The sequence below is a fragment of the Schistocerca nitens genome, chromosome 5 (genome assembly GCF_023898315.1).
Source record: "Schistocerca nitens isolate TAMUIC-IGC-003100 chromosome 5, iqSchNite1.1, whole genome shotgun sequence".
NCBI classification, from domain to species: Eukaryota; Metazoa; Arthropoda; class Insecta; order Orthoptera; family Acrididae; genus Schistocerca; species Schistocerca nitens.
In genome coordinates this window covers 128,849,804-128,876,539 of record NC_064618.1, presented here as the reverse complement: position 1 = coordinate 128,876,539, position 26,736 = coordinate 128,849,804, and the positions used below count along the sequence as shown (strand labels likewise).

Here is a 26,736-nt window from a genome sequence, read left to right as displayed (position 1 = left end):
CAGTAACACTGCTCGAACAAGTCGCTGAGCGTACCACTTGCTCCCGGTCGTATCCCTTGACCCACCAGCCGTGCCTCACCTTCGCAGCTTCTCACTTGCCCTATTGCCATTTAACAACCTCCTCACTCCCCATCTGAACACAGCACCAGGGAATCTCCAGAGCTTCACAGACCAAAGAGAGATCATGTGCTATTGATATGTGCTGACATCCCACAACAGAAAGATGTAAACTATCTTGTGAAAGCCTGGTTACAAGTTTCGTGAATCATCTTTACATGAGGAATCTACAAATGTACTATTTTACACATGTATCTCTCCCTTAAGGTTTGCGAAGACAAGAGTAGGACTAAGAACAGGTATACAGACACATTTAAGCAATCATTTCTTCCCACACTGCGTTTGTGAATCGAGTAGAAAGAAGATGTAAAAACTGGTACTTTGGGCAAACCCTTTGCCATGTTCTTAGCGGAGTACAGATGTAGATTCAGAATATTTCCTAACAAGCAAAGTTAGTTATCCTGATGTCTGATAACAAGTTAATGTCCACTCATTGGCCCATTGTCTGATGAATCACGAGAAGCAAATGATCAAAACAAAATTGCAAACATAAGGTCAACATTAGTCACCTGTTTCCTTGAGATTCTCAACATATTTTTGTCCCATTCTCATTAAGTGACCAAACCACAAAAGTTGTCTGTATTCTATTTAATCTGTTATGTTATCTTTCTTGTGTGTTATTTTGTGTACTTACTCATTTGTTCTGTGTTCCCTAAATTGATGTGGTGAATGTTGGGAAAGTTCTCAGTCTTTAATGACCTCATTGTCAACATCCTTCACCCTGTGTAATACAATCTGGGATGGACTAAATGAGAATTTGGAGATATGTAAAGCATATTTGGAGACAGTTATTCATTATATGATTATGGATGAATTCTCAAAAAGCATTTTGCCCAATTTGCAGGAAAATTAATTGACCATTCATGAGAATCATTCTAGTATTGTGTTGGTTGAATATTAGCATCCTGCATATGATAGTTGTCTTTAAATAGAGAATAATGGAACTTGTGTAACATGAAGGCTTTAGTCAGACATCTCTCCATGTATGGGATATCCATTCTTATTGAAAAGCAGGTTAAAAGCATCTCAGAATATTCTCACACTGCAGCACTGTTCTTCATCTTTGTTTATGGCAATAGTATAACAGAATATTTAAAAAATCTCCTGGCTAAATGTATTTTTGTGGTGATATACAGGGTGTTACAAAAAGGTACGGCCAAACTTTCAGGAAACATTCCTCACACACAAATAAAGAAAAGATGTTATGTGGACATGTGTCCGGAAATGCTTAATTTCCAGGTTAGAGCTCATTTTAGTTTCGTCAGTATGTACTGTACTTCCTTGATTCACCGCCAGTTGGCCCAATTGAAGGAAGGTAATGTTGACTTCGGTGCTTGTGTTGACATGCGACTCATTGCTCTACAGTACTAGCATCAAGCACATCAGTACGTAGCAACAACAGGTTAGTGTTCATCACGAACGTGGTTTTGCAGTCACTGCAATGTTTACAAATGCGGAGTTGGCAGATGCCCATTTGATGTATGGATTAGCACGGGGCAATAGCCGTGGCGCGGTACGTTTGTATCGAGACAGATTTCCAGAATGAAGGTGTCCCGACAGGAAGACGTTCGAAGCAATTGATTGGCGTCTTACGGAGCACGGAACATTCCAGCCTATGACTCGCGACTGGGGAAGACCTAGAACAACGAGGACACCTGCAATGGACGAGGCAATTCTTCGTGCAGTTGACGATAACCGTAATGTTAGCGTCAGAGAAGTTGCTGCTGTACAAGGTAACGTTGATCACGTCACTGTATGGAGAGTGCTACGGGAGAACCAGTTGTTTCTGTACCTAGTACAGCGTGTGCAGGCACTATCAGCAGCTGATTGGCCTCCACGGGTACACTTCTGCGAATGGTTCATCCAACAATGTGTCAATCCTCATTTCAGTGCAAATGTTCTCTTTACAGATGAGGCTTCATTCCAACGAGATCAAATTGTAAATTTTCACAATCAACACGTGTGGGCTGACGAGAATCGGCACGCAATTGTTCAATCACGTCATCAACACAGATTTTCTGTGAACGTTTCGGCAGGCATTGTTGGTGATGTCTTGATTGGGCCCCATGTTCTTCCACCTATGCTCAATGGAGCACGTTATCATGATTTCATACGGTATACTCTGCCTGTGCTGCTAGAACATGTGCCTTTACAAGTACGACACAACATGTAGTTCATGCACGATGGAGCTCCTGCACATTTCAGTTGAAGTGTTCGTACGCTTCTCAACAACAGATTCGGTGACCGATGGATTGGTAGAGGCGGACCAATTCCATGGCCTCCACGCTCTCCTGACCTCAATCCTCTTGACTTTCATTTATGGGGGCATTTGAAAGCTCTTGTCTACGCAATCCCGGTACCAAATGTAGATACTCTTCGTGCTCGTATTGTGGACGGCTGTGATACAATACGCCATTCTCCAGGGCTGCATCAGCGCATCAGGGATTCCATGCGACGGAGGGTGGATCCATGTATTCTCGCTAACGAAGGACATTTTGAACATTTCCTGTAACAAAGTGTTTGAAGTCACGCTGGTACATTCTGTTGCTGTGTGTTTCCATTCCATGATTAATGTGATTTGAAGAGAAGTAATAAAATGAGCTCTAACATGGAAAGTAAGCATTTCCGGTCACATGTCCACATAACATATTTTCTTTCTTTGTGTGTGAGGAATGTTTCCTGAAAGTTTGGCCGTACCTTTTTGTAACACCCTGTATGTGTAATAATAATAATAATAATAATAATAATAATGATAATGGAAAATATAGGATGGAATGTAAGAATTTTAAGAAAAGGATAGTTGCCACACACACACACACACACACACACACACACACACACACACACACACACACACAAACACACACACATGACCACAGTCTCAGGCTGCTGAGGCCAATTTATTCAGCATTGATTCATCAAATATAACCCTTAAAATAATACAATTTTAGGGCATCATACAAATTATTGTGAATTGCATTTGTTATGATTACTTGCTGCTATAAAACTCCACTATCAAGTACGCTTGATGCTTTGGAGCTCTCTTGAAACTCAAGATGTTTGTTTTTAATTGATAAAATGTCAACATTACTTATGTATGATTTATTTTATAGTAAAGAAAATGGGGGAAAAGGAATGAAGCTGTCATCAACCTGAAAGTTGGTTTGAGCACCACAGTGCTTTACTATTTGTCATAAAAATAAACCTCATATAAACAATACACTATGTATTCTTTTGTATTTGCTGGAACCTCATTGGATTTCATTTCACGTGACGTGGAAGCCAACCTGTTGTGAGTATAGTCGAGGACAATAATGAGGATACGTTTTATCCTGTGCGTTATGCATACATTGACTCAGCAATGGTACATGCCAACAGCTTACTGGTGCATTTAACTTGGACAGCACTGACCAGGCAAGTAATCCAACTAAACTGCAGTGATGTAAACAGTTGCAGTAAATATGTGGAAAGAGATGAGCAGAGAACAATATTTTTAAACAGAAGGAAATTATATTTGGCAATTTCAGGCGATACGCTTCTTAGGTGACCTGACGGAAAAGATAGCATGCTCTCTCTTTTGATTAACATAGTAGTGTGATTAAAAACAAGAATGATGAAAATTTCTTAGTTTAACAAGTATAATTTTTCTGCACGAGCTACGCATGGCATAAGAGCACACTGCTGATTTCCCATCTAGTTACGCACTGAAGCCACTGAGGGTGTTTCAATCAGTCGTCTGGTAATCTCTGAACTCCTTCCATATGTGACTCCCAAGGAATACGTTTCAGTACTGCTACAATGAGAAAGAGGCAATCAGCAACAGAATACTAAGCAACCAAAAAAATCCACATTTCCACTCCTCTTTTATGACCTGCTATTCTACATTTCACCATTGTTCGGCAGTGATGTGTCACAAAGCTTCGTACATTAGTTCCAATACATTTGGCAGCTTAAATGTCTTGTAATTTCTCGCAGCAAATCCCTTAACATGGCTCTAGATCAGTTCTATTTCATTCAGGTAGTAGTTGTACAGTGACAACTGTAAAAATGCGGCATATGTACAGTGTGCTTGATGCCGTGAAAATTATTGTTTTCTGTATTTCTACAACATTTATCACTTTGGCTTGTGTCTCCTACAAAACAAAGTGTGTATTCAAATAAAGAGTATTTGATTTTACTCCAAAAAAAATTTGATTGTGTAATGTTTTCTTCACTTCAGCAATTTTTTTGTGAGATATCCATACTTAAGAATTTATATTTGCAATGAAAACCAGAATTTTGCATGCGATATGTAATTAGAAAGTAGAAGACATGCATTTTTTTAAAAAAATAATAGTTAAGTATGAGTTAATTAACATATATTTGATGAAGCCCATATTTAAATGATCTAGGTACTCAAATCAGAAAAAATTATAGACAATGAGATTCGAACTTCTGCCTGAAAGCATACACAAGTATCGTTCTACAAAGCTGTTGATTACGCCACACATTTAATTCGATTATCGTGTTCTGTTTATTACATGGTCTTTCTCGAAAAAGTCAGAGCTGATTTTTCCCTTTACGGTTGTGAAAAACATTAGGTACAACTTGTTTCTTGCCATTAACGGTGTTCTGTGCCCATGTTTCAATACGCAGCAGGAAGCAGTGTCATCCATTTTCACAGAACATATTAATAGTGAGACAATCAGAGTAGTGTTTATGGAGGCTGTGACTGTACATGATTTATAAGTAAAAATTACATAACTAAAGTATGATTAAGAAAAACGTCAATGGTTGTTATTACATCGGAATGTCTTAAAGTTTCATTTACAGTGTCCTAGTAATAAGATATCTGATGCATAAGTTGGACCTACTTCCAAGAGTGGAACAACACCAGTGTACTAGAGTTATGGCTACTGACCAGTCATCGCACTTATGTTTGTTTACATCAGGTTTATTCTTATGATGAACAAAGTATAGGTGTGGTTCTACTTGCCTTCCTCCATCCTTTGAACTAGTCACACTTAGTGGGACTCTTAGTTTAATGTGGACTCAGAATCACAGTGCAACTCGGCATTTTTCATGTTAAGAAACATTTCCATATGTGAAAGAAGTGATAAGTGACAGATAAAGATCCTAGGACTGACCAGGGATTGAAATTGTGACCTTTGAATTTTTTATTGTATACTTTACCACTTTCTTTTTACAATACTTGCTGTCTATTTAATACGTGAGACATTTTGAAAGTAAGGTTCATCACTGTTTTTCACATGGGAACATTTTTGCAAAAAAAGAAAAAAAAATACACCACGGCATCATGAACGATACACCTTACACTATTTTTCCACATAGTCGCCAATGACATTGAGACATCTGTCATAATGTGTGTAATCAGTTCGCAGAAACCACTGTGGTAAAACTCAGCACCCTTTGATGCAAGATAGTGTCACGAAGCCTGCTCCACCTCCACATTTGTTTGAAAGTGACATCCTAATTGTGCAGCTTTCAATGCAAGGAAGAGGTGAAAGTCTGATGGGGCAATAGCAGGATTGTAGGCCAAGTGATCCAATCTCTCCCACTTGAAGTATTGAATCTGATCCTATGTGAGTCTTGCTGCATGTGGTTTGCACTGTCTTGCAAGAGCGCATCAGTTTCACTCGAGACCACTGGTGTCTTTCATCGAATGCTGCTAATCTGAGTTTGGTGAGTGTGCCACAGTAGCCTTATGATCCCTCCCTCATTTGATTTTTTTCCTCAATAATGAACTGGGATGCTTGAAAGACGTTGAGGCAACAATGGATTCTGGGATTAAGTGGTGCACAGGTGTCTCACCATCACTTGTGATGACTCTGAACAGGAATTCATTTCCCTCTTGTGTGCACCACATTGAGTGATCAAGACTGGTCCCATTCTTGCACTCTTGTAGTCCGGAATCAAGTTTCGTGCCACCCAACTTACAGACACTTTTTGGTACACCAACACATCGTGGAGCATGTCAGAGTCCGTATGCAGTGTGGATACCGTGTCTGACACTGTTATGAGCCTGTCCACTAACTTCATGCCCTGTACCCTAGCAATGTTGTTTTCATTCGTGGATGTTGGGGGACACCAACTTCAACCTTCATTCTCACCACTCCATCTTCCTTCTCTGAATATACGACGCCAGCAACCAACCATGTGATGAGACATGAACTCTTCACTGTGCACGGTCTGTAGGTGTTCATGGATGACAGACACAATAGATGATAGACACAGTAGCCCCATGTTCCCATATGTACCAGATAAGAGCATGCGCTGCCATTGATGTTTTCAGTACACTTCCACATGCCATTGTGATGTGTACTTGAATAATCTCAGGCACGTTGGTCAGCTACTACTCTCTCTCTCTCTTCTTCAGTTCCCTGCACTTGCATCTTTTCTCTTCTGCTGAAGTCCCTTCCACCATTGAATCAGTAATGGGTGTGGATTCTTATGGCATTTGTTTGTGTCATCTGGTGTACCATATTCTCTTGCAAAAACAATGACAAAACTTATTTTTGAAATGTCTTTTGTATAATATAATTAAATACCAAAGATGAACACACAATAAAAATTATGGAAGTTAATTTACTACAGTGTATTATTTACAGAGGAGTTTCTTCAGATTGGCTGTTTTTTGCCACCAACCCCCACATTTTAAACTTATTATTATAAATAAATCTTATGATACTAATATTGACATTTTAGCCATCGACAATGAAGTTCCTAACTATGAAGTACTTTTCCATCTAATGTGTTTCAACTAATGAATGACAGTGTAAATAGTTTTTGTAATCTCTATTTTCTGTAGTTTGACTGGTATTGAAATTATAAAATATTGGAGAATGCAGTAGCAAATATAGTAAAATTTGCTATATAAATAGGCAGGTATTCCTGAGGGCTTGTGCAAGTATGATGATGCCTTGCCATATGAAAATGAAGATAAACTACTCTGGGAGCCAAATGCACTGAAGGAATCGGAGGTGGAAGATTTCCTGGTACGTGCCCAAGAGCCTTCCCTGGGTGCAGGAGTGAGTGCTATCCCAACAGGAGCACATACTCGTGATGATGAACAAGCCCTGTATCTACTGCTGCAATGTGGTTATAATGTAGAGGAGGCCTTGCGAAGACGGCGTATGAATGCTCTCCCACCTGCTGATACAATGAGCTTGTGGTCAGAAGAAGAATGCCGTAATTTTGAAAATGGGCTGCGCACGTATGGGAAGGATTTTCATCTCATTCAGCAAAATAAGGTTAGTCTAGTAATTGTACATAACAGCTGGTCATGATTAAATCACTGTATGTAATCCTGTCATGCAGTAACTTTTCAGTTTTTTTAAGAAGTAACTGCAGGGTAATTTATTGCAAAATTCTTACTCAAATTGGAGTAGTGCATTTAATATGATGTGTCATATGTGATCATCTCATTGCAAAGTAATTTGAATGCTTGTTAATCTTATGGTAGGCTGTTCAAAACTGCCGTTTTTTCACATGCTGGCAGATTTATCTAGAGAAACTGAAAATATACATGATAAAATTTGAAGTTTCATATTCATGGCAGAGGGGGCGATCGTGATTGAGCACTCGTAACAGATGAGTATTCTGTGACATACTTGAACTTCATCTCTGATTTTTCATTTCCAGAATGATACTGTCTGATTTACATTTGGAAAATTGGAAAATAAAGGTTGACTGCTTGGTACTTGACTTATTCTGTGAGACATACTTACTAGGGGACCGTGCTTACTTGTTTCTGTATACACCTTAACCTTCCTGGAATTTTTTCTATAATCTCAAATTTTCTGTCGTCTTTCTTTTTCACATGTTTTATAAGAATATTAATAAGTGCAATATGTTTAGCATTAGGCCTACTTCAGTTTATTTACACTGTAGCTAATGTAAAAATTGAAACTAAGAAGTGTTTCCAAATGGGGACACATCCTCACAATCCTCAGATTACTATTTTGTACTCTTTCCATTGCACCAACTGCTGCCTGGAAACTAAGATCTAGCCTCGCCCATCCTGCTCCAGAAAAGCTATTTTTTCTAGACGCTGGGCCATCTGGAGCTCCCACTCCCATCACTTTTCATTCCTGCCCAAGTCCGCATGTACCATAAATTTGTACAAAATAAGTGATGACAAAGAGATGTATTCCCTTTGCTAGAAAGCTCACGTGATTGAACGTTGGCTACAGGTGGCAAAATCATCTTCAGAATTTTTGTTCGGTGTTCACTCGTTATTCGTCAAGAAAATCCATTTCAGAACACACACACTTCTGAGGAATTAAAATCATTTTGACCCTCATTGCATTCAGTATAAATTGTATTTTCTGGTATTAGTCTGGCAAGGAGGAAATTGCACAAGTGGTAGTTCCAGGCAGAATTTATATGGTAAAATAAGCAAGATTTCTGATTTTGAATCTATAAAAGCAAGCACTGTATATGTCACAAAACGCATATACTAATCTGCGTTCAGGGTCTCTATAACTTTATTTGTATGAATCATATGATGGTCATTCAGAAAGAAGTGAACAAAATCAACAAAACAGACTATGTTGTCATGATTGTTGATTTTAATGCTGGAGTAGGATATCTAACTACACCGATCAGCCAGAACATTATGACCTCTGACCTACTATCAATATAAACCCATCCAGGCTATAGCAGCATCATCTGGTGAGGAATGACTGCTAGTCAGACACATGCGCAAGCATGTAGTATCTGTGAGTGTGCTGTCTGTGTGTAGAATGGGGAAGGTGTGCGATCTGTCCGAGTTCGACCGATGCAGACTGTGATGGCACAGAGGCTCAGCACGAGCATTTCGGAAACTGCATGACTTGTCGGGTGTTCGAAGAGTGCTGTGGTGAGTGTCTTCAACACGTGGCGAAACCAAAGTGAAACCACATCCAGGCGTCTTGGGGTTTCGCGATCACCCCTCATTAAAAGATGTCGAACATCGTATGCCGGGCATACTGGTAAAACAGGACAGGTGGTGAACTGCGGCAGAATTATCATCAGAGTTTAATGCTGGGGAGAGTACAAGTGTGTATGAACAGTTTACCAATCACTTCTAACAGTGGGCCGCCACAGCAGATGACCCTTACATCTGCCATTGTTAACACCACAACATCGGAAACTATGACTGAAATGGGCATGTGACCATCGACACTGGTCATTGGTGCAGTGGCAGTGTTGCATGGTCTGATAAATCCCAATACCTTCATCATCATGCTCATGGGAGGATGTGAATCTGTCATCTTCCAGGGAACAGCTCCTTGACACCTGTACTGTGGGATGGAGACAAGCTGGCAGTGGCTCAGTCTTGCTCTGGGGAACATTAACATGGGCATCCATGGGTCCAATGGAACTCGTGCAAGGCACTGTGGTGGCCTTCATAACAATTGTGTTTCCCAATGGCAGTGGCATTTTTCAGAAAGGTGATGCACCATGTCACAAGGTCAGGAGTGTGATGGAGTGGTTCTAGGAACACAGAGGCGAGCTCCAATTGATGTGCAGGCCCCTTGCCAGACCGGAACCCGATGGAACACACCTGGGATGTGATTGAACATGGCGTCAGAGCTCATCGCCCTCCTTCCCTACGTGTATGGGAAGAAGGTGACTTGTGTGTGCAGAAGTGGTACCAGCTCCCTTAGGCGACATGCCAAGGCCTCATTGCTTCCAAGCCCTGACACATCACTGCTGTTATCTGTGTCAAAGGTGGACATACCAGCTATTAGTTAAGTGGTTGTTACGTTCTGGCTGATCAGTATATACCAGGAATAGTTGGACTATTTGGAGAAAAGACACTTAATAATAATGCACTGTAACTACGCCAGCTTGCCTTCTTCAGTAATTTTAAAATTACTAACACATTTTACAGAAAGAAAGACATTCACAAGGATTAAAGTTTTTGATTGATTATATACTAACTAATGATAAAATGAAGAATCTTATCCGTGGTATATGTGTTTATAGAGGAAGCGACATAGGTAGTAACCACTTCGTTTTAGGCAGTAAGATATGGCTACTATCAAAATGAAAGGAAACAAAGAAACTTCAAAAGAAGTTGCAACATCAGCTGCTCAGAAACATTTTCTGTTGTACTTTAGCATTAGGAAACATTATCAGTGAAGGCTACAAGAAAAGCTTTCTTCACTACCAATCAATTGAGACCAATATAGAATGGAATAATATCAGAGCCTGCATATTGAAGCAGCGTAAGAAGCACTTGGTGATCAGAAGAAACCAAATGGGTAAAAATGAGTCAGGATTTGGAACATAGAAATTAAAGAAAAACAAATAGGTTGTTTGCAGTTTCTGCAGACAAAAACATCAATGAGCTGGGGAACATACAAAATAAAAAGGAATGCAACAAAACAGATGGTGCACAAAGCTCACCAAGAGTCTTGGGACTCATTCGTTAGCATATTAGAACATGATGTACACTGTAGACAGCAATGTGCATGCAAGTTCATGAAAGCCGTCAACAAGGAAGAAAAAGATGCTGCCCCACTGAATATTATACACAATTAACAGTGGATAAATTGTTACACAGACTTGCAGTGTATACATATGGCACTAGACAAAGTATGTACAATGAAACAATAGATCCAGTTGCTATGCAGTAAGTACAAAAGCTTTGAAAGGAAGGAATAACAGAAAAGCTACTGGTATAGATGGGATATATGCAGAATTAATTAGATATGAAGTGTTACCAATTGACGAAAGACTTCTAGAATTAATGAATGAATGTTTAATGAACTGCAAGATCCCAGACCCTTGGTATACAGCATAAGTAATCTCTCTTCTAAAAAGGGAAATATAATGTCTCTTCTAAAAAGGGAAGTATAATGACTGTAAAAATTATCATGGCATAAGTCATCTAAAAACTGGCCACAAACTGTACTCGAAGATAATCAATAACCTCATGAAGAATATCACAAAAGCTATTATTTCTGAATAACAAAATGGATTTAGACCAAGTCATTCAAGAACAGACAATGTGCTTGTAATTCAAAAACATTATTGGTATAGAAACCCATGACACCTTTGTCAGCCTTGAGAAGGCTTTTGATCATGGTGATAGCCTATGTGGAAGATTGTCTGAATGTAAATATGCTTATCACCTAATAGAGAGTGAAAAGTTTTTACAAAACTACACACATTGTAATAAACACTGGTGGGATTCGATAATAAGAAATAATTATTATTATATTGGATTACAACCTACCCTCTTTAATATTTACATTGACTTAGTTTTTCACAAATGACTGTTTTTCACAAATGGAAATTAAAAGTAAACAAAAGAATTAAACTAATGAATGAGGAATATCTGAAAGTACTTTTGTTTACTGATGACATCGTTACTGTTTGAAAGACTGAAGATGTTCTCCAAAGGTCAGTATACCAGCTGAACTCAATTTGCAAGAAGTACAACTTTAAAATTTCTAGCAATAAAACTAAAATAATGGCATTCCGAGGAAAATATACAATCAGCCAAAAATGTTTTGGATAGGCCTAATTCAGTTTTAGAACAAGTGTCCCAAATCTCTTATTTAGGCTGTGCTATAAGTTTTGGTTTTATCTCTGATATTGACAATAAAATACACAAATTTCAAGCTGTCCGTGGTACCATTAGCAGAACATTGGGCCTAAAGTACAAAAAGAGACTATCATAAAATTCTGTAATGTAATGGCACTTCCTACACTATCCTACGGAAGTGAAGGCTGGTTTACCCAAAAAAAGAAATAATTCAAACAGCAGAGAGGAGATACCTAAGAAAGACAGAGAGCTGCACAAGAAGAGACATGATTAGAAGAAACAAAGATGTTAAGACGGAAGTAAATATTTTCAACGTGAATGAAAAAATTCAAAAATGTTTTACATATTGGAGAGAGCACCTCATGAGAATGCCAGGTCACAGAATTCCCCAGAAGATCCTGAACTACAAGGTGAATGGGGAAAGAGAGATTGGAAGTCCTCGCGAAAGATGGGAATGATTTTGTTTGTGAGTTCAGAACAAACAACAGCCGAATCCTGGAAAGGAAGATGATGATGATGATGAATCATTATGTAGTAAGAAAACAATTTAAATAAAGTATACTACCACAGTCCTAAAACATCTTGCACCCTCTTTATTTTCCTGAGTTTATGGTAAAGAACTATTATTTCAAAGTTATTTGTGAAATTGTGTGTGATTTTTGAGGGTATTGTTGGTCTGTCATTGCAACTACAAAAAATGTGTGATATTTTCATCAGACGCATTTTGCTTTATTGGGGTAAATCATCAGCAGTGGTCTGTAATTAAGTTATTTACATCTTGATTTGCTTTTTAGATAAAAAAAAGTTAGTTACGAATAGGTTGATTTGTACTTACGGTGGTTTTTCGGCTGATTTCTCCCTTACATCTGATCTGCTAGCACATTGATGTTTTTCTGTTTTTGACACTGATAATTTTCGTCTAATTTTTAGATGTTCTGCAGAACTATGCATTTTGCACACCACACTTTTATGCACACCATTGTGTTCTGTTTCTGTTTGTATTTCAAGTATGTGTTGTTGTTTGTGTTTTGTAGTGTTGCCAACATAACCTTTCCACTGCTCTGTTTTTTATCTACAACATTTTTTTTTATTTAGATTGTTGTGTGTGTGTGTGTGTGTGTGTGTGTGTGTGTGTGTAATTTTATTTTATGATGATGTTTCTGTGTATTTATGTACTGTGACTGTGTAACAGTAGAGAAGCAATAGTGATGTAGAGGGCTTTTTTTTTAAGGGGAGGGGTGAAACATAAGCATATAGCAGTGTGATGAAGTGTCAGTTAGAAGAGAAGGTGAGGAGCGAGAAGTGAAATGAAATTGGGGGGAGGGGGGGGGGATGGAAAAGGCTCTTTTCTTTTTCATGCAGTTTCATCAATTAATCTGTATAGAGTCAGGTTTCCAATATTTATCTGGTCATTGAGCAACTGTTTATTTTGTGTTAATGCTTTTTGTATGTGGAAATTTTCTTGGAAAGGGAGGAGGTGCCTGTCTTTATTGATTTTTATGATATTCATGTCATTTTCAATATTGCTTGTCTATGGTGTAATTCTGTTATATGATCTGCAAATATTGAATGATTTTTACCATATTTGAATGCTTTGATATGTTCTTTATATCTTGTGTCAAATGTCCTGCCAGTCATTCCAATGTCTTATCTTCTCTCAGTCTCTGCAACTGAGCTGATAGTTACCACATTGTTGGTACCTGTTTGGTTTTGATTTTAGTTTTGGGATTTTCTTTTGTATGGAACTGTTTGTTTTGTAAGCAATGTTTATGCCTTGTTTTTTGAATATGTTTCCTATTTTATAAGTGAATTTGCTGTGGTAGGTAATTCTATGCCATTTTCTTGTTGCAGTGCAAGTTGTACGAGTTAGTGTGGTTTGGTTAGTTTTTTCATTATTTGTCTTTTTATTTATTTTTTGTTGTTTAGTTTGTCTAGCATTGTTTCTTTGTGTCCATTTTTTAATGCTATTTGTTTTATAATGGCTAACTCTTTCTGGTAATTAGAATTGTTTAGGGGGATCCTGTTCAGCCTGTTTAACATGTATCTGATTTCTGCATGTTTGTGGTCCCGTGGGTGGTTTGAAGTTGCATTTAAGATGTCACTTGTTGTGGGTTTTCTGTATATGTCAAATGTGTGTTTATTATTGCCTTGTTTTTTGAACACAAACAACAACACAACCTTGAAGTACAAAAAGAAACAGAATACAGTGGTTTGCATAAAAGTGTGGTGTGTGAAATGCATAGTGCTGTAGAACATCTAAAAATTAGACTAAAATTATTAGTGGCAAAAACAGAAAAACATTGATGTGCTAGCTGACTGAATTTCCAGATGTAAGTGAGAAATCAGCTGAAAAATTACGATAAGTACAAATGAACCAATTCTTAAAAAACTGTTTTTCAATCTAAAAAGGAAATCAAAATGTAAATAACTTAATTGCAGACTACTGATGATGCTTTACCTCAATAAAGCGAAACTCGTCTGGTGAAAAAAATCATGCATTTTTGTAGTTGTAAGAACAGACCAAAAACACCCACAAGAATTATAAAGCACTACAGACACTATGGCCACACAAATGAAGAATTTAATGTTACCTTGTCAAGCATTTCCAGTTGGCCTCTGTTACCAGTTCAAGAAGATCCATTTTAATTTCTATAAAACAGTTAGAACCATCAGATACAATAACCATTGTAAACATAATGATCTTATGCCGAAATACATAAATGTAAAGATCAAAAACAGTTTGAAAGCAGCAAAACTTGCCAGGCAGGCCACTAAAAATGTCTGGTTGAAACACAAAATTAAATAACTATATAGAAAGAAACAGACGTTACATGATGAATTATATGAAATTCATCTTCATCTAGCCCAACAATTGAATAATCCGACTATTTTTGCTTCCATTGTTGAAAAAGTCAAAAGCTGCACATGCAGAGCTAGAGCTATAAATAAAATACAACTAGAGCATAATACGAAAATTGAAAATCTCAAATTGTACCATGCAAAAGCCCATAACAGCAAACACGTAAACACACCATTTCTGTTCTAGGGTGGTCAATCTTACGGATATAACACTAGATGAAAACGAAAAACAGCTCTTAGAAAAATATTAAAACGCAGTGTTGACTCACCAGCAAATGAACAACAGATACAAGATCTCAATATAAAATCTGAATATATTCTCACTATAGAAGAAAAAAATTAAAACAGTAGTGTAAACACAGGGCTAACTAGGGAGTTAATAAAAAGAATATATTAAAAACATAGCAACACAGATTAAAAAAGAAAACAATAAATTAAAAAATAATTGTGATAAAACACAACTTAAAAATCTTCATGGGAACAAGCTCCAAAGAATTAAACCTCTCCCAGCAGCTTGGCTGACCTCTCTGCCCTCTCGGCGCAAGGAGATCATTTAAGCTAGGTTGTGTTTGGGTGCTGTCGTTTTAACTATCACCATTTGTTAAGTGTTGGTCCCCCACCAATTTGTTGTCAGTTGTCATCAGCCTTGACAGTTCAGTATTTTCTAACTGAGCGCCCTTTTTTAACCACTTACATTCTACTATATGTTTGCCATCATGAATTATTGGCCGTTTTAGCAAACAACGCACAGGCAATAACAATTGTCGACTGCGTTTTACTTCCTATCCACTGTAGCAGTATGGTGAAGGACATTTAATCTTTAGTTCAGGACATTCTTTGTCTCTATGGTGTATTTTGTGGACGTTTCTCCAAGAGGAAATCCTTATTCTTAGTTCTCTATCCTTCCATTGATTGGGCTTATCATGTAGTCAGTTTTAATTTCCCCCTTCCCCCCCCCCCCCCCCCCCCCCCTCTCCTCATCTTAGTGTTCTAAGGTTCTGACATGGGCGCATACAACTTAACATAAAGTGGAGTTTTCAAGGTCTAAGTAAACACATTGTGGAGGTGAGATAAGGCTTATGAGAAAACTCCAATAAGTACACAAGTCTGTAAGAGATACAAGATGACCCGTAAAACACAAACCTGAAAAAGTGAATAATGAGACAGAAATTTGAAAGAGAAGAAAGATAGTAGTGATGAGAAAGAGAGATTGAACTCAAAACTGTCTTGCATAAGAAGAAATGAAGTGTACTTTTCTGTACAAAGTGCTTGTTGGTAGTGGACTAACAGGATGGAAAAAGTAAACTAATTCACTAAGCTAAAAGTAAGTTTTAGCTAAATGTGACAAATAGAGCCTGAATTTCCGTGCAAGTGCTTGTTGCATGCGTGGGAATTCCAGGATGGAATATCGGCAATATAAGGTAAAGGGTAGATTGCTACTCTCCATAAAGATGAAATGTTGAGTTGCAGACAGGCACAGTGAAAAGAGTTATACATTCAGCTTTCGGAAAAAGCACACACACACACACGCAGATAACTGGTATCTCTGGCAAGAGCTGTGCCTGTCTGCAACTCTAGGTGTCATCTTTATGGCGAGTGACAATTTAGCCTTTTCCTAACATTGTTGCATGTATATATGTTCAGCAGTTTGTGATTTAAATGGATATTTTGGAGATATAATTGATATAACTACATGAATTTAGACATTTTTTTTTTCTTTATCGAGTTGAGCCTTTATGGACTGTGTGGTAACAACCAATTTCATTTTAGCGTCTAGGTCTTGTCCTTTTTCCAGCTTTGACTTCCTGCCAGTATCTTCTGAGCCCATCAAGAAGCACCTGTTAATGCTCTTCGGACGAAGGTCCTCTCCATCTTTTGGATGTTGATGCCATTTTAAAACCTTGGTAGTTGTTCACCAATCTTCTAAATTTATTCCTGTCAGGAATTTCTCTCCAATCTGCCTAAGATCTTTTTCACATTCTTTGAACCATCTCGGCATTGTTTTCATAGATTGGATGAAACTCCATATTCTTTTTGTTAGTCGATCACCATACATCCTCATGAGATGACCGTAAAATAACAATTGTCTCTTCTTAATGGATGCTGTTATAGGTTCTGTCTTGCTCTACAAATCCCCATTTTCTCTCATTCGGCATTGTCCATCAACCCATCTACACTCCTGGAAATTGAAATAAGAACACCGTGAATTCATTGTCCCAGGAAGGGGAAACTTTATTGACACATTCCTGGGGTCAGATACATCACATGATCACACTGACAGAACCATAGGCACATAGACACAGGCAACAGAGCATGCACAATGTCGGCACTAGTACAGTGTATATCCACCTTTCGCAGCAATGCAGGCTGCTATTCTCCCATGGAGACGATCGTAGAGATGCTGGATGTAGTCCTGTGGAATGGCTTGCCATGTCATTTCCACCTGGCGCCTCAGTTGGACCAGCGTTCGTGCCGGACGTGCAGACCGCGTGAGACGACGCTTCATCCAGTCCCAAACATGCTCAATGGGGGACAGATCCGGAGATCTTGCTGGCCAGGGTAGTTGACTTACACCTTCTAGAGCACGTTGGGTGGCACGGGATACATGCGGACGTGCATTGTCCTGTTGGAACAGCACGTTCCCTTGCCGGTCTAGGAATGGTAGAACGATGGGTTCGATGACGGTTTGGATGTACCGTGCACTATTCAGTGTCCCCTCGACGATCACCAGTGGTGTACGGCCAGTGTAGGAGATCGCTCCCCACACCATGATGCCGGGTGTTGGCCCTGTGTGCCTCGGTCGTATGCAGTCCTGATTGTGGCGCTCACCTGCACGGCGCCAAACACGCATATGACCATCATTGGCACCAAGGCAGAAGCGACTCTCATCGCTGAAGACGACACGTCTCCATTCGTCCCTCCATTCACGCCTGTCGCGACACCACTGGAGGCGGGCTGCATGATGTTGGGGCGTGAGCGGAAGACGGCCTAACGGTGTGCGGGACCGTAGCCCAGCTTCATGGAGACGGTTGCGAATGGTCCTCGCCGATACCCCAGGAGCAACAGTGTCCCTAATTTGCTGGGAAGTGGCGGTGCGGTCCCCTACGGCACTGCGTAGGATCCTACGGTCTTGGCGTGCATCCGTGTATCGCTGCGGTCCGGTCCCAGGTCGACGGGCATGTGCACCTTCCGCCGACCACTGGCGACAACATCGATGTACTCTGGAGACCTCACGCCCCACGTGTTGAGCAATTCGGCGGTACGTCCACTCGGCCTCCCGCATGCCCACTATACGCCCTCGCTCAAAGTCCGTCAACTGCACATACGGTTCACGTCCACGCTGTCGCGGCATGCTACCAGTGTTAAAGACTGCGATGGAGCTCCGTATGCCACGGCAAACTGGCTGACACTGACGGCGGCGGTGCACAAATGCTGCGCAGCTAGCGCCATTCGACGGCCAACACCACGGTTCCTGGTGTGTCTGCTGTGCCGTGCGTGTGATCATTGCTTGTACAGCCCTCTCGCAGTGTCCAGAGCAAGTATGGTGGGTCTGACACACCGGTGTCAATGTGTTCTTTTTTCCATTTCCAGGAGTGTATTACCTATGATTTTGCTTAATATCCTACATGTTCGCTTTTCCAGCCACTCAGCTTGACCTTGTCTATTCATGGTCAAAGTTTCAGATGCATATAAGCCCTCAGATTTTACAACTATATTATAATGTTGGAACTTGGCCCCTATACTCATAGACTTTTTGTTATAGGTATTCTTTGTCAATTGGTATTTATAATACCTACTACGTCTTTTTCTGGTCTCATTGTAAATGCTGGCCTAACTTGTGTAGCATCACTTTGTTGTCTGTCTGTCCAACTGTTAAGAACCCTTTTTCTGTGGAATTGATACAGATATCAAATTCGAATTTATGTCACATACTAAGGTGAGTGGTCCCTTGGCATTGTAAAAAAATTTAAGCTTTTAAGTCACTACAGTCAAAAGATATGGTGATTTATGTTGCATATTTTGATACTCGCAAACTCACTCACTAAAATCTGTAGAATACTTACTGTTGACCTAGAACCATGAATTTTGGTAAGAAGCAAGGTTTCGCAATACAAGTATATCATAAGGAAGTCTTGGAATTCCCGGGACCTATATCTTGCCAATATGAATAACAGGCAAAAATTGTCAAGATTCTTGGTTCCCGAGATGGTTGAACTATCTGCTTACGTAATTAAGTTTGTACGGAACCCTCAGGGTGTGAGTCCTACTTGCACTTGGCCAGTTTTTTTGTGCCAAAAATACATAACATGAGTAATTTCATGAATTTTGTTACAATCTGTAAACTTCGTAGTGATCTCAAGTGCCCTAATTTGACTTGTTAAATGTGTGTAGAAGTCAGTATACTTCATGGTGATAAATTTAAATACAAAATATTCTATTGTTGTTCACGGATGCTGCCACATGTATGGATGCTGCCACATGTATGATGAAGGCCAGGAAAACATTTAAAATGCATATTTTATGCTAACCTAAAATGTGTTACATCCTTAGCCCACACTTTACATCATGTAGTTGAAGCATTATGTCGCAAATATGATAATGTGATTATGCTGATGTCCTCCACAAACAAAGTAAACTGAGACACAAAATACAAGGGTATGATGTAATGACAGCTGTAACTAAGTCATATGCAGACTTTTTTTCCTATTCAAGATGTTCTTGGAAGCACCTGTCCCTGTGGCCGCATTTAGAGATATACTGCCAGTTTTAGCTTTTCGATGTGTTTAGGATAAATACTGACATCTTTTACTGCAAAAAATTACCTTAGGGCGGGCCCATACGTTGCCAAGCTTGTTTCATCTACACCCCAGAAATTTGCTCTGAAACATTATACATCCCCCATACAGTCCCAACCTCTCCCTGTGGGATTTCCATATTTTTAGAGCCCTGAAGAAAGTTGTTGGTAGCCATTGATTTGCTTTGGACAGGAAGAGGTGCACACCTGTGTAAAATCATGGTAGGCAACCACAAACATTTTTCTATGAAGGCATTGACAGTCTTGTTCACAATGGGGTAAATGTGTTGACAGTTATGGCAGGTATTTTGAAACAATAAACAGTTACTTACTTTTTTCTATTTGTCTTGTTTTAATTTTACTGCCTCTTATACAAAAAAAAAAAAAAAAACCCTTCTGTTTGATAAATGCATGAGCGTAAATGAAGAAAATTTGGAGAAATTTGATGCTGTGTACTGTTTTAGAAGAAAATATAAATAAATAATGCACTGAAGTTTGATGCCATGATATTGTATGAATGCATGCATCACCTGAAAAAGCTAATTTGAACATCACATTGCTTTATTAGGCACGGTCTTGTGATATTTCCTTTATGTCTCCCTCATCTTTGAATGGACTTACACACACACACACACTGTAAGTGGCAGAAAAAAATCCTAGCCTGACTGTGAATTCAACCTCAAACTTATTGATTTGCAATCTGACACTTATCCACCACAACATACTTACAACAGCATATATGAATAAATAAACAAATAAAAATATAACTGAGATCTGTAGATTAATAATTAGCACAAAGAGAAAATGCTGGATCTGTAGTTGACCAAAGTAGAACTCATTGATGGGAATTAATGATCTATTTTTCAGGAGCCACTCCACTGTTCAACACTAAATCATACAGGTATGCGTTTATTTATACTTCCAATATTGGGTTGAACAATACTGTCCTCAACCAAACAAAACAAGTACCTGTGTTGATTGTGATCTGATGCTTCACAGGGAGAAGAATACACAACACTACCCTGATTCTTTGTTTTCTTGTGTCCATTTTTACAACATGGCTTATTTGCGTGACTTCGTACAGTTCCCATATTTCCATTTCCATTTTTTTTTTATTTTTATTTTTTTTTTTTTTTTTTTTTTTTTTTTTTTTTTTTTTTTTTTTTTTTACTGTTGAGGCTACTTGACGGATCCAACCGCAACAAAATAATCATTCGCTTTGGTTGAAAATCCAAGTTGTGGTCATGCGTGATCTTTGTTTCTTTTGACAGGTTCGAACGAGATCAGTGGGTGAACTTGTGCAGTTCTACTACCTTTGGAAGAAAACTGAGCGCCATGACATATTTGCCAACAAGGCTCGGTTGGAGAAGAAGAAATACACACTACATCCTGGCATCACTGACTACATGGACCGCTTTTTGGAAGAGCAGGAGGGACACCGTGACCGTAGCTCGTCACCAAACATTAATTGTTTAATTTACGGTGATCCCAAACGTCGTGGTAATGGGGGCACTGGTGCTAGTAGCGCTACAGATGGCCAGACGGACAGTGCAGGACAGGACAGTACTGGCCAAACTTCTGTCACAGCTGGAATTGCAGTGGAAAGCAGTGGTCTTGCTGGAGAGACTGGTGCACGACAGGACACGACAGTAGCATAAAAAAGAAAAGGATCTTATATTTCACAACCACAGACTAACGAAACTGTATCATCATTGCATTGTTGTCCCTCCAGTGCACTTTGGTTCCTCAGTTCACAGGAAACTGTATTTAACTTATGAAGTTTTACATCTTCAAGGTATTTCGCATTTCACCAGCATTTGCGTGACGTTTCTTTGAACTTGAAAAACTTATGATGGTGGACTATTACTTTGTGTTGTAGTCTTTTTAATGGACCTGTCACTGGCACAGGCCAGCATCTGAGAACTTTCTCAGTCCTTTCAGCTTTAATTGCTTAATTTCCTCCTCCACATTATTGAGACAATGAAATTGCTTCAATAGGATTGACATGGGTGATAAATTAGTCAACTAAAACATTATATATCATTGGCTTGCATATAAAAAGCAATGATCTTGAGTGCTTTACCAATTCCCAGATTCTGTAGTTTCATATTTTGTTATTGTTCCTGAAATGCGTGAAATTCTGAAAATATATATATTTTGCTTTTTATATGCTGTGAACTTGTGCTAACATGTAATTTGAAATTCTTAGGTTTCTTAAAAATAAATATGTAAACACATCTTGTACTCTGTGTGTGTGTGTGTGTGTGTGTGTGTGTGTGAGAGAGAGAGAGAGAGAGAGAGAGAGAGAACTTTTTAAAGTTATAAACAATGCCAGTAGTGTTGTGTATAATTGAGATGTCCTATTTGGAACATGATATATGAATTTGATTGTGTATCATTCACTTGTTCCTTGCTTTATATTGTAATAGTTTTGTAGTTTCCCCTTGCTAAAGCACATTACTATGCCCCTTCCTCCATTAAAAAGTTTTGTTGGTTATACCTGTTGCTGTTTCATTGTTACTATAATGTCTGTATTTAATACGTATGTATGTATGTATGTATTTAAAGCATTAAGTGAGGCACCGTATTATTGACATGGGTTCTAATATATAAAATTAGTTTGGGATTAGTTATTTGCTACTATTAGTTGCAAAATGCCAAACAAATAAGAGTAAGCATATGGAAAGCAGAATTTTGCTTTTTTTCCCTATAGTATTCCCTATTAGACTGTGATAGAGATCAACTGTGCAACCATCTGACTGCCAGTCGTAGAACAGTGCTGTGCTAAAATATTATTTCCTTTTCTAGATTTTCAATTTTTTTTAACTTTATGTTCTACTGATAAGTATACATTTTTTAAAATAAAAGTTCGGTATGTAAAATAAAAGAAGATGCATAGTTCTCTTCAGGTAACAAGAGTTTATTAGAAGGACAAAATCTGCTGCTGCTATTGCTTTGGAAATGCCAGTGACAGGTTTTATGTTAGGACTGTAGAAGTTTTACCATTTAAACAATCATTTGAATTTATCCATGTATATACATAATATATTTTTATACAGTATGTTAGAGTAATACCTGTTTTAAATACATTGTAACTAATTTTAGACAAAAGAGTGTATATCGTATGGGCTGACATGCAGTTGTTATTTCCCATATAAATCATTGTGTTGCGACAAATGCTTGGGAATCCTAAAATATTACAATTTTTACTAGGTCATGTTTAAATAGTTTGTACGTAAGTGATGGGATTTGCATTTCCTGTAGAATCCGATTTTATGTAGGTTTGATGTGATGTGAGAATAATGTGAAGAAACAGAAACATTATTTTTTATACCTGTATCCACTGGATATGGTATTTTAATAAGCTTTTTTTTTGCATAATTGAACTGGCAATGAAATGATATATTTTGAATTATAGTCCTCATTTGAACTCCACTTCCATTATATTTTCCATTAATTTGCTGTACATTATTACACTTCATGGAAGCTTCATATGGTCTTTGAAATACATTATGAATATTTTTTACGTTTTTACTGTATGTAAGGGAAGGCATGATCAACAAAAACCACTGGAACTTTCATGAAAATATCTAAATTTATAAAAAAATGATCAATAATTGAAAATGAACTGAATTGATTGGAGAGTATTCTTCGAATAGCAAATGAAAAAAAGGACTGTTGTTTGTTAAAGTGTAGTTTTCTTTCTTTTTTCAGCCTTAAAACATTCTTATGTCATAAATGCAAAAGTGCGGATACTCTTAAATATTAACATCATTTCTGCAAGATGAACATACAGTATGTACAAGAAAATGTCTCTGCAATTTTCTGTTGTATTCTACTGAAATAATAGCAGAGGTACATTCCCATGCTTGGTCAGTTTTCTTCTTCTGGCAATGATGTTGCTAATATGATTAATGCAGCCTTTGTTAACTTACCTGGAACTGAGCAAAATGGCACAGTGGTAAGTAACTGGGATCAAATCCTCCCCGTCCAACCATCCTGATTTAGGTTTTAAGTGGTTTCTATAAATTGCCATAAGGGCTCCTCTGAAAATGACAGGGCTAACATTCTCCACCAATCCAAGCTTATGTTTCATCTGTTGTGATGTCTTCAGGAATGGGTCATTAAGCCTTAATCTTCCTTCTTCCTTTATGACTTTTACATTTAGTGCTTCACGATTGCCAATAGGTGAAACAAGTCACGAGAAAATAATAGAGTACAACCCAATGTAGCTGTGGTTTTGTCATTTGCATAAAATATTCTTGAAAGATTCAGTTTTATTTTGTGACATAAAAAGTGAATCCCAACAGAGGAAAAAAATCAAAATTTCACTCTGCGTTAGTTCGGTTGAGGCTCTTCCATATATTTATAATTCAGTAACTGAAGGAGGCAGTGATATTATGGAAGTTGTTTTGACAGTTAATTAAAATCCAACAGGAGAAAATACTGAATAAGAAAGTTATGGTTTCACAATTACTCTGGTTTCTCAATTATTCTACAGCAATCATTATGTGCTATCCAGAATTATTTCATATACAGAAGCACTAATGTTTCTGCACAGGAAGTATGGGTTCAGCTCAGGCAACTGCTTTCCGCAGATGACTTACGTATACAGACTGATTCCATGATGGTGTTACAAATTCTAAGGGATGATAGAGAATGGTAAATGTATCAGTTTGATGTTGGGGACCCTGGTCCAGATAGGACTGAGTCAAAAGTTATAAGTGAAAATCATTCTGATACCTCTGGTAGCAGAATACATGTACTAGCACTGATGTTTCTAATATTTTAGGGTACATAACTTTCAGATATGGAAGCGGAGACTGAAACAAGAAAAAAAGTCTAGTAAACATGGGATCCAAAGTGCATACTTTAAGAGTTCTGAGGACTTCTTCACGTCTTTGAACGTCTCTTCTAGTGAACAGTGCCCATAGCTCTTAAGGTATGAATTTTAGAGTGCATGTTTACTAGATATTTTTTCTCGTTTTGGCCCATTCTACTATCTCTGAAAGTTGCCTACCCTACAATCTTAGCAAAAACAGTACCAGTACATATTTTCGCTTACAATTTTAGACTGTCATTTCCAGACCAGGGTCCCAAACCTCAGGTTGACTGATTTCCCCTCCTGCATTGTCCCTGGAAATTTGTATCATGTATGTGGGATCGCCCCATATAATTATATTCTTTCTTTTATAAATATTCCATGGCATATGTTGTGTGAACAATTAAAATTTGTTTCTGTTAGTATTCATATATCATGTAATCAATTTATTAATTCTCCTGGTCTGATCCATCACAGTAGAAACATTTTTAATGTATTTCTTTATTTGGTTAATGTCTGTTTATGGGCTGTTATTACATTGACAATGAGGTGCACAATTTTAATTTATTGTCAGTTAATGCTACAATTTGTAGAATTTTTTTTTCTGATTCTCGAGTCTACCAGGTAAAGAATGTGGCAGAGAGAAGTTTTAACTTTATGATTAATTTGGTAAGTTTTTCAGACTTCATGAGAGTAATGGTCACATAACTCTGAAATGTGTGTTATATAGTTTAGATTAGTCTGTATGTTTTGCAAGGGGCTAGAGGCTCTTTTGTGATTAAACCAAATAACCTCACTTAATATGAAAGTTTCATACAAATAACAGTTTTCTTTAAAGTGACAGAAAAGCGTCCAGAAGCTAGCTTTAAATGTTATTGTGTAACATTATCATATGACCTGGGGTGGTGAAGAGGGGGCCAGAATGCAGTCACAAATAACTTTACAGAAAAATTGCAGAGACAAAGATAAAATTTGTTTAGATTCAGAATTCTGCAGTTTCAGTGAAGAGTGAGTTTGCAGCACAATTCTCTAGTGACAACAATGTAGGTGTAGTGCTTCAGCAACTAGTAAATAAGTAAAATAAAAACAAATATAAATAGTACCTAAATTACTGTGTTTCCTTCAGTCATATTTATCTGAACGTGGATTAAATACTGTTTTGCCAAAAAGTAATATTGTTATAGATACGACCAAACCATGACTGATGAAGAAGTGTCTTATCATCCACAAATGTCAAATTGGAAGGTTGGAGGGGAGGGAAGGGGAGGGGGGGTGGCGGAAGACAACATTTTATGTGATAGATTGAGACTCTGTCTGGTGGGGTGTATGATTATCCGGGAAGTTTTAGAATAAGATGAAATTCTGCAAAATAAAAGATTTCCTACTTTTTGAAAATATGTTGAAGTCTTCCACTGAAACAATATGTAGGTAAATGCAAAATGACACATTTTTGTGGTGTTATTTTTCATCTGATTTTAGCAGGATTTATCAGAACACATGCTAGAAGTCAGTAATATTTTTAAAAATGACAATAAAAAGTCATGGATTTGGAATTTAATGAAGAGAAGTACCAACCAAGACAAGACCATGAAAAATATATTGTGTATAGTTATAAGAAGTTTGGTTGATTAGGATGGAGGTGTAGTGGTTGGGCTGCCAGAAGAACATTGGTGGGTTAGGACAGATGTGCAGTAATTGAACTGCCAGGGACATGAATAAATAGACTTTAAAATCTCAGAATTTGTTCACAGATGGAACCTTATATTTGACACATGACAAATGTTGGTTGCTCTTGACCAGTGGGTTTTATTTATTGCCTTCCTCTTTACTTCTCATTTGTATAAATGCTCTCATAAATTTTGCATCCAAAAGATTAGTGACAGCATTTTCTTGTGTTTTCTTATCTGTGTATTGATTTGGTGTTGTAGTTTATTATCCAGTGCTTACTATAAACAAACAAGTGCATCTTATGTAAGAATAATATTCAAGGAATTCATAATGTTCTCAGAGGGTAAAGAACATTTAAACCTGGAATTTATATTGTTTTTATAACAGTTAATCCACTGATGATTGGTTGTTATTATGTGTTGTAGAAAGGTGATAAGAAGTTAGTATAAGTATGAATTACTAAAAAAGAAAAGCATTAAATGACTCCTGGGAGAAATTATTTCACCCAGTTTTGATTTTAAAATGTTGTGGATTAATACAGAGTTTATATAGCTCTACAGCAAATGTTACATGCTTCTAGTAGGTTTTTAATATTCATTCAGATGTTCTGTTTGTATCTTACGATGATATTTTACGAGAAGTTTTTATAATCGTTTTTGACAAGGTTATGTGCAGGAAACTGAAAACTGGTGTACAGAAAAGTAAAAATGCTGTAGTGTTCAAATATGGATAAACAAATGCTATTTATGGTGTTTTACACTAGTTTAAAATACATTTTTGATAGAAATTTTTGTTTTGTTAGAATTTTAACTATACATGTAAATATCTGTATTCATTTTTCTCACAATTGTTATGCCTTCTGACTTTTTGTGGCTACTTGGAGCAATAAAATAATATTTTGGCAATTAGATAAGAACTTTTTTTTAATTTGTGAGG

The 26,736-nt window shown here is 37.7% G+C and overlaps 1 protein-coding gene across 9 annotated transcripts in view; it reads left to right on the top strand.

Moving 5' to 3' along the window:
* LOC126259969 (mesoderm induction early response protein 1) overlaps positions 1-26,697 on the top strand; it is a 188,196-nt gene extending 161,499 nt beyond the window's left edge. For all 9 annotated transcript variants that reach the window (XM_049957091.1, XM_049957086.1, XM_049957089.1 and 6 more), the window contains 2 exons: positions 6,999-7,367; positions 20,582-26,697. In XM_049957091.1, the coding sequence (XP_049813048.1) occupies positions 6,999-7,367; positions 20,582-20,968 (756 nt within the window). In that variant the 3' untranslated portion in view covers positions 20,969-26,697. The remainder of the gene's footprint in view (positions 1-6,998; positions 7,368-20,581) is intronic.
* The last annotated feature ends 39 nt before the right edge of the window (positions 26,698-26,736 follow it).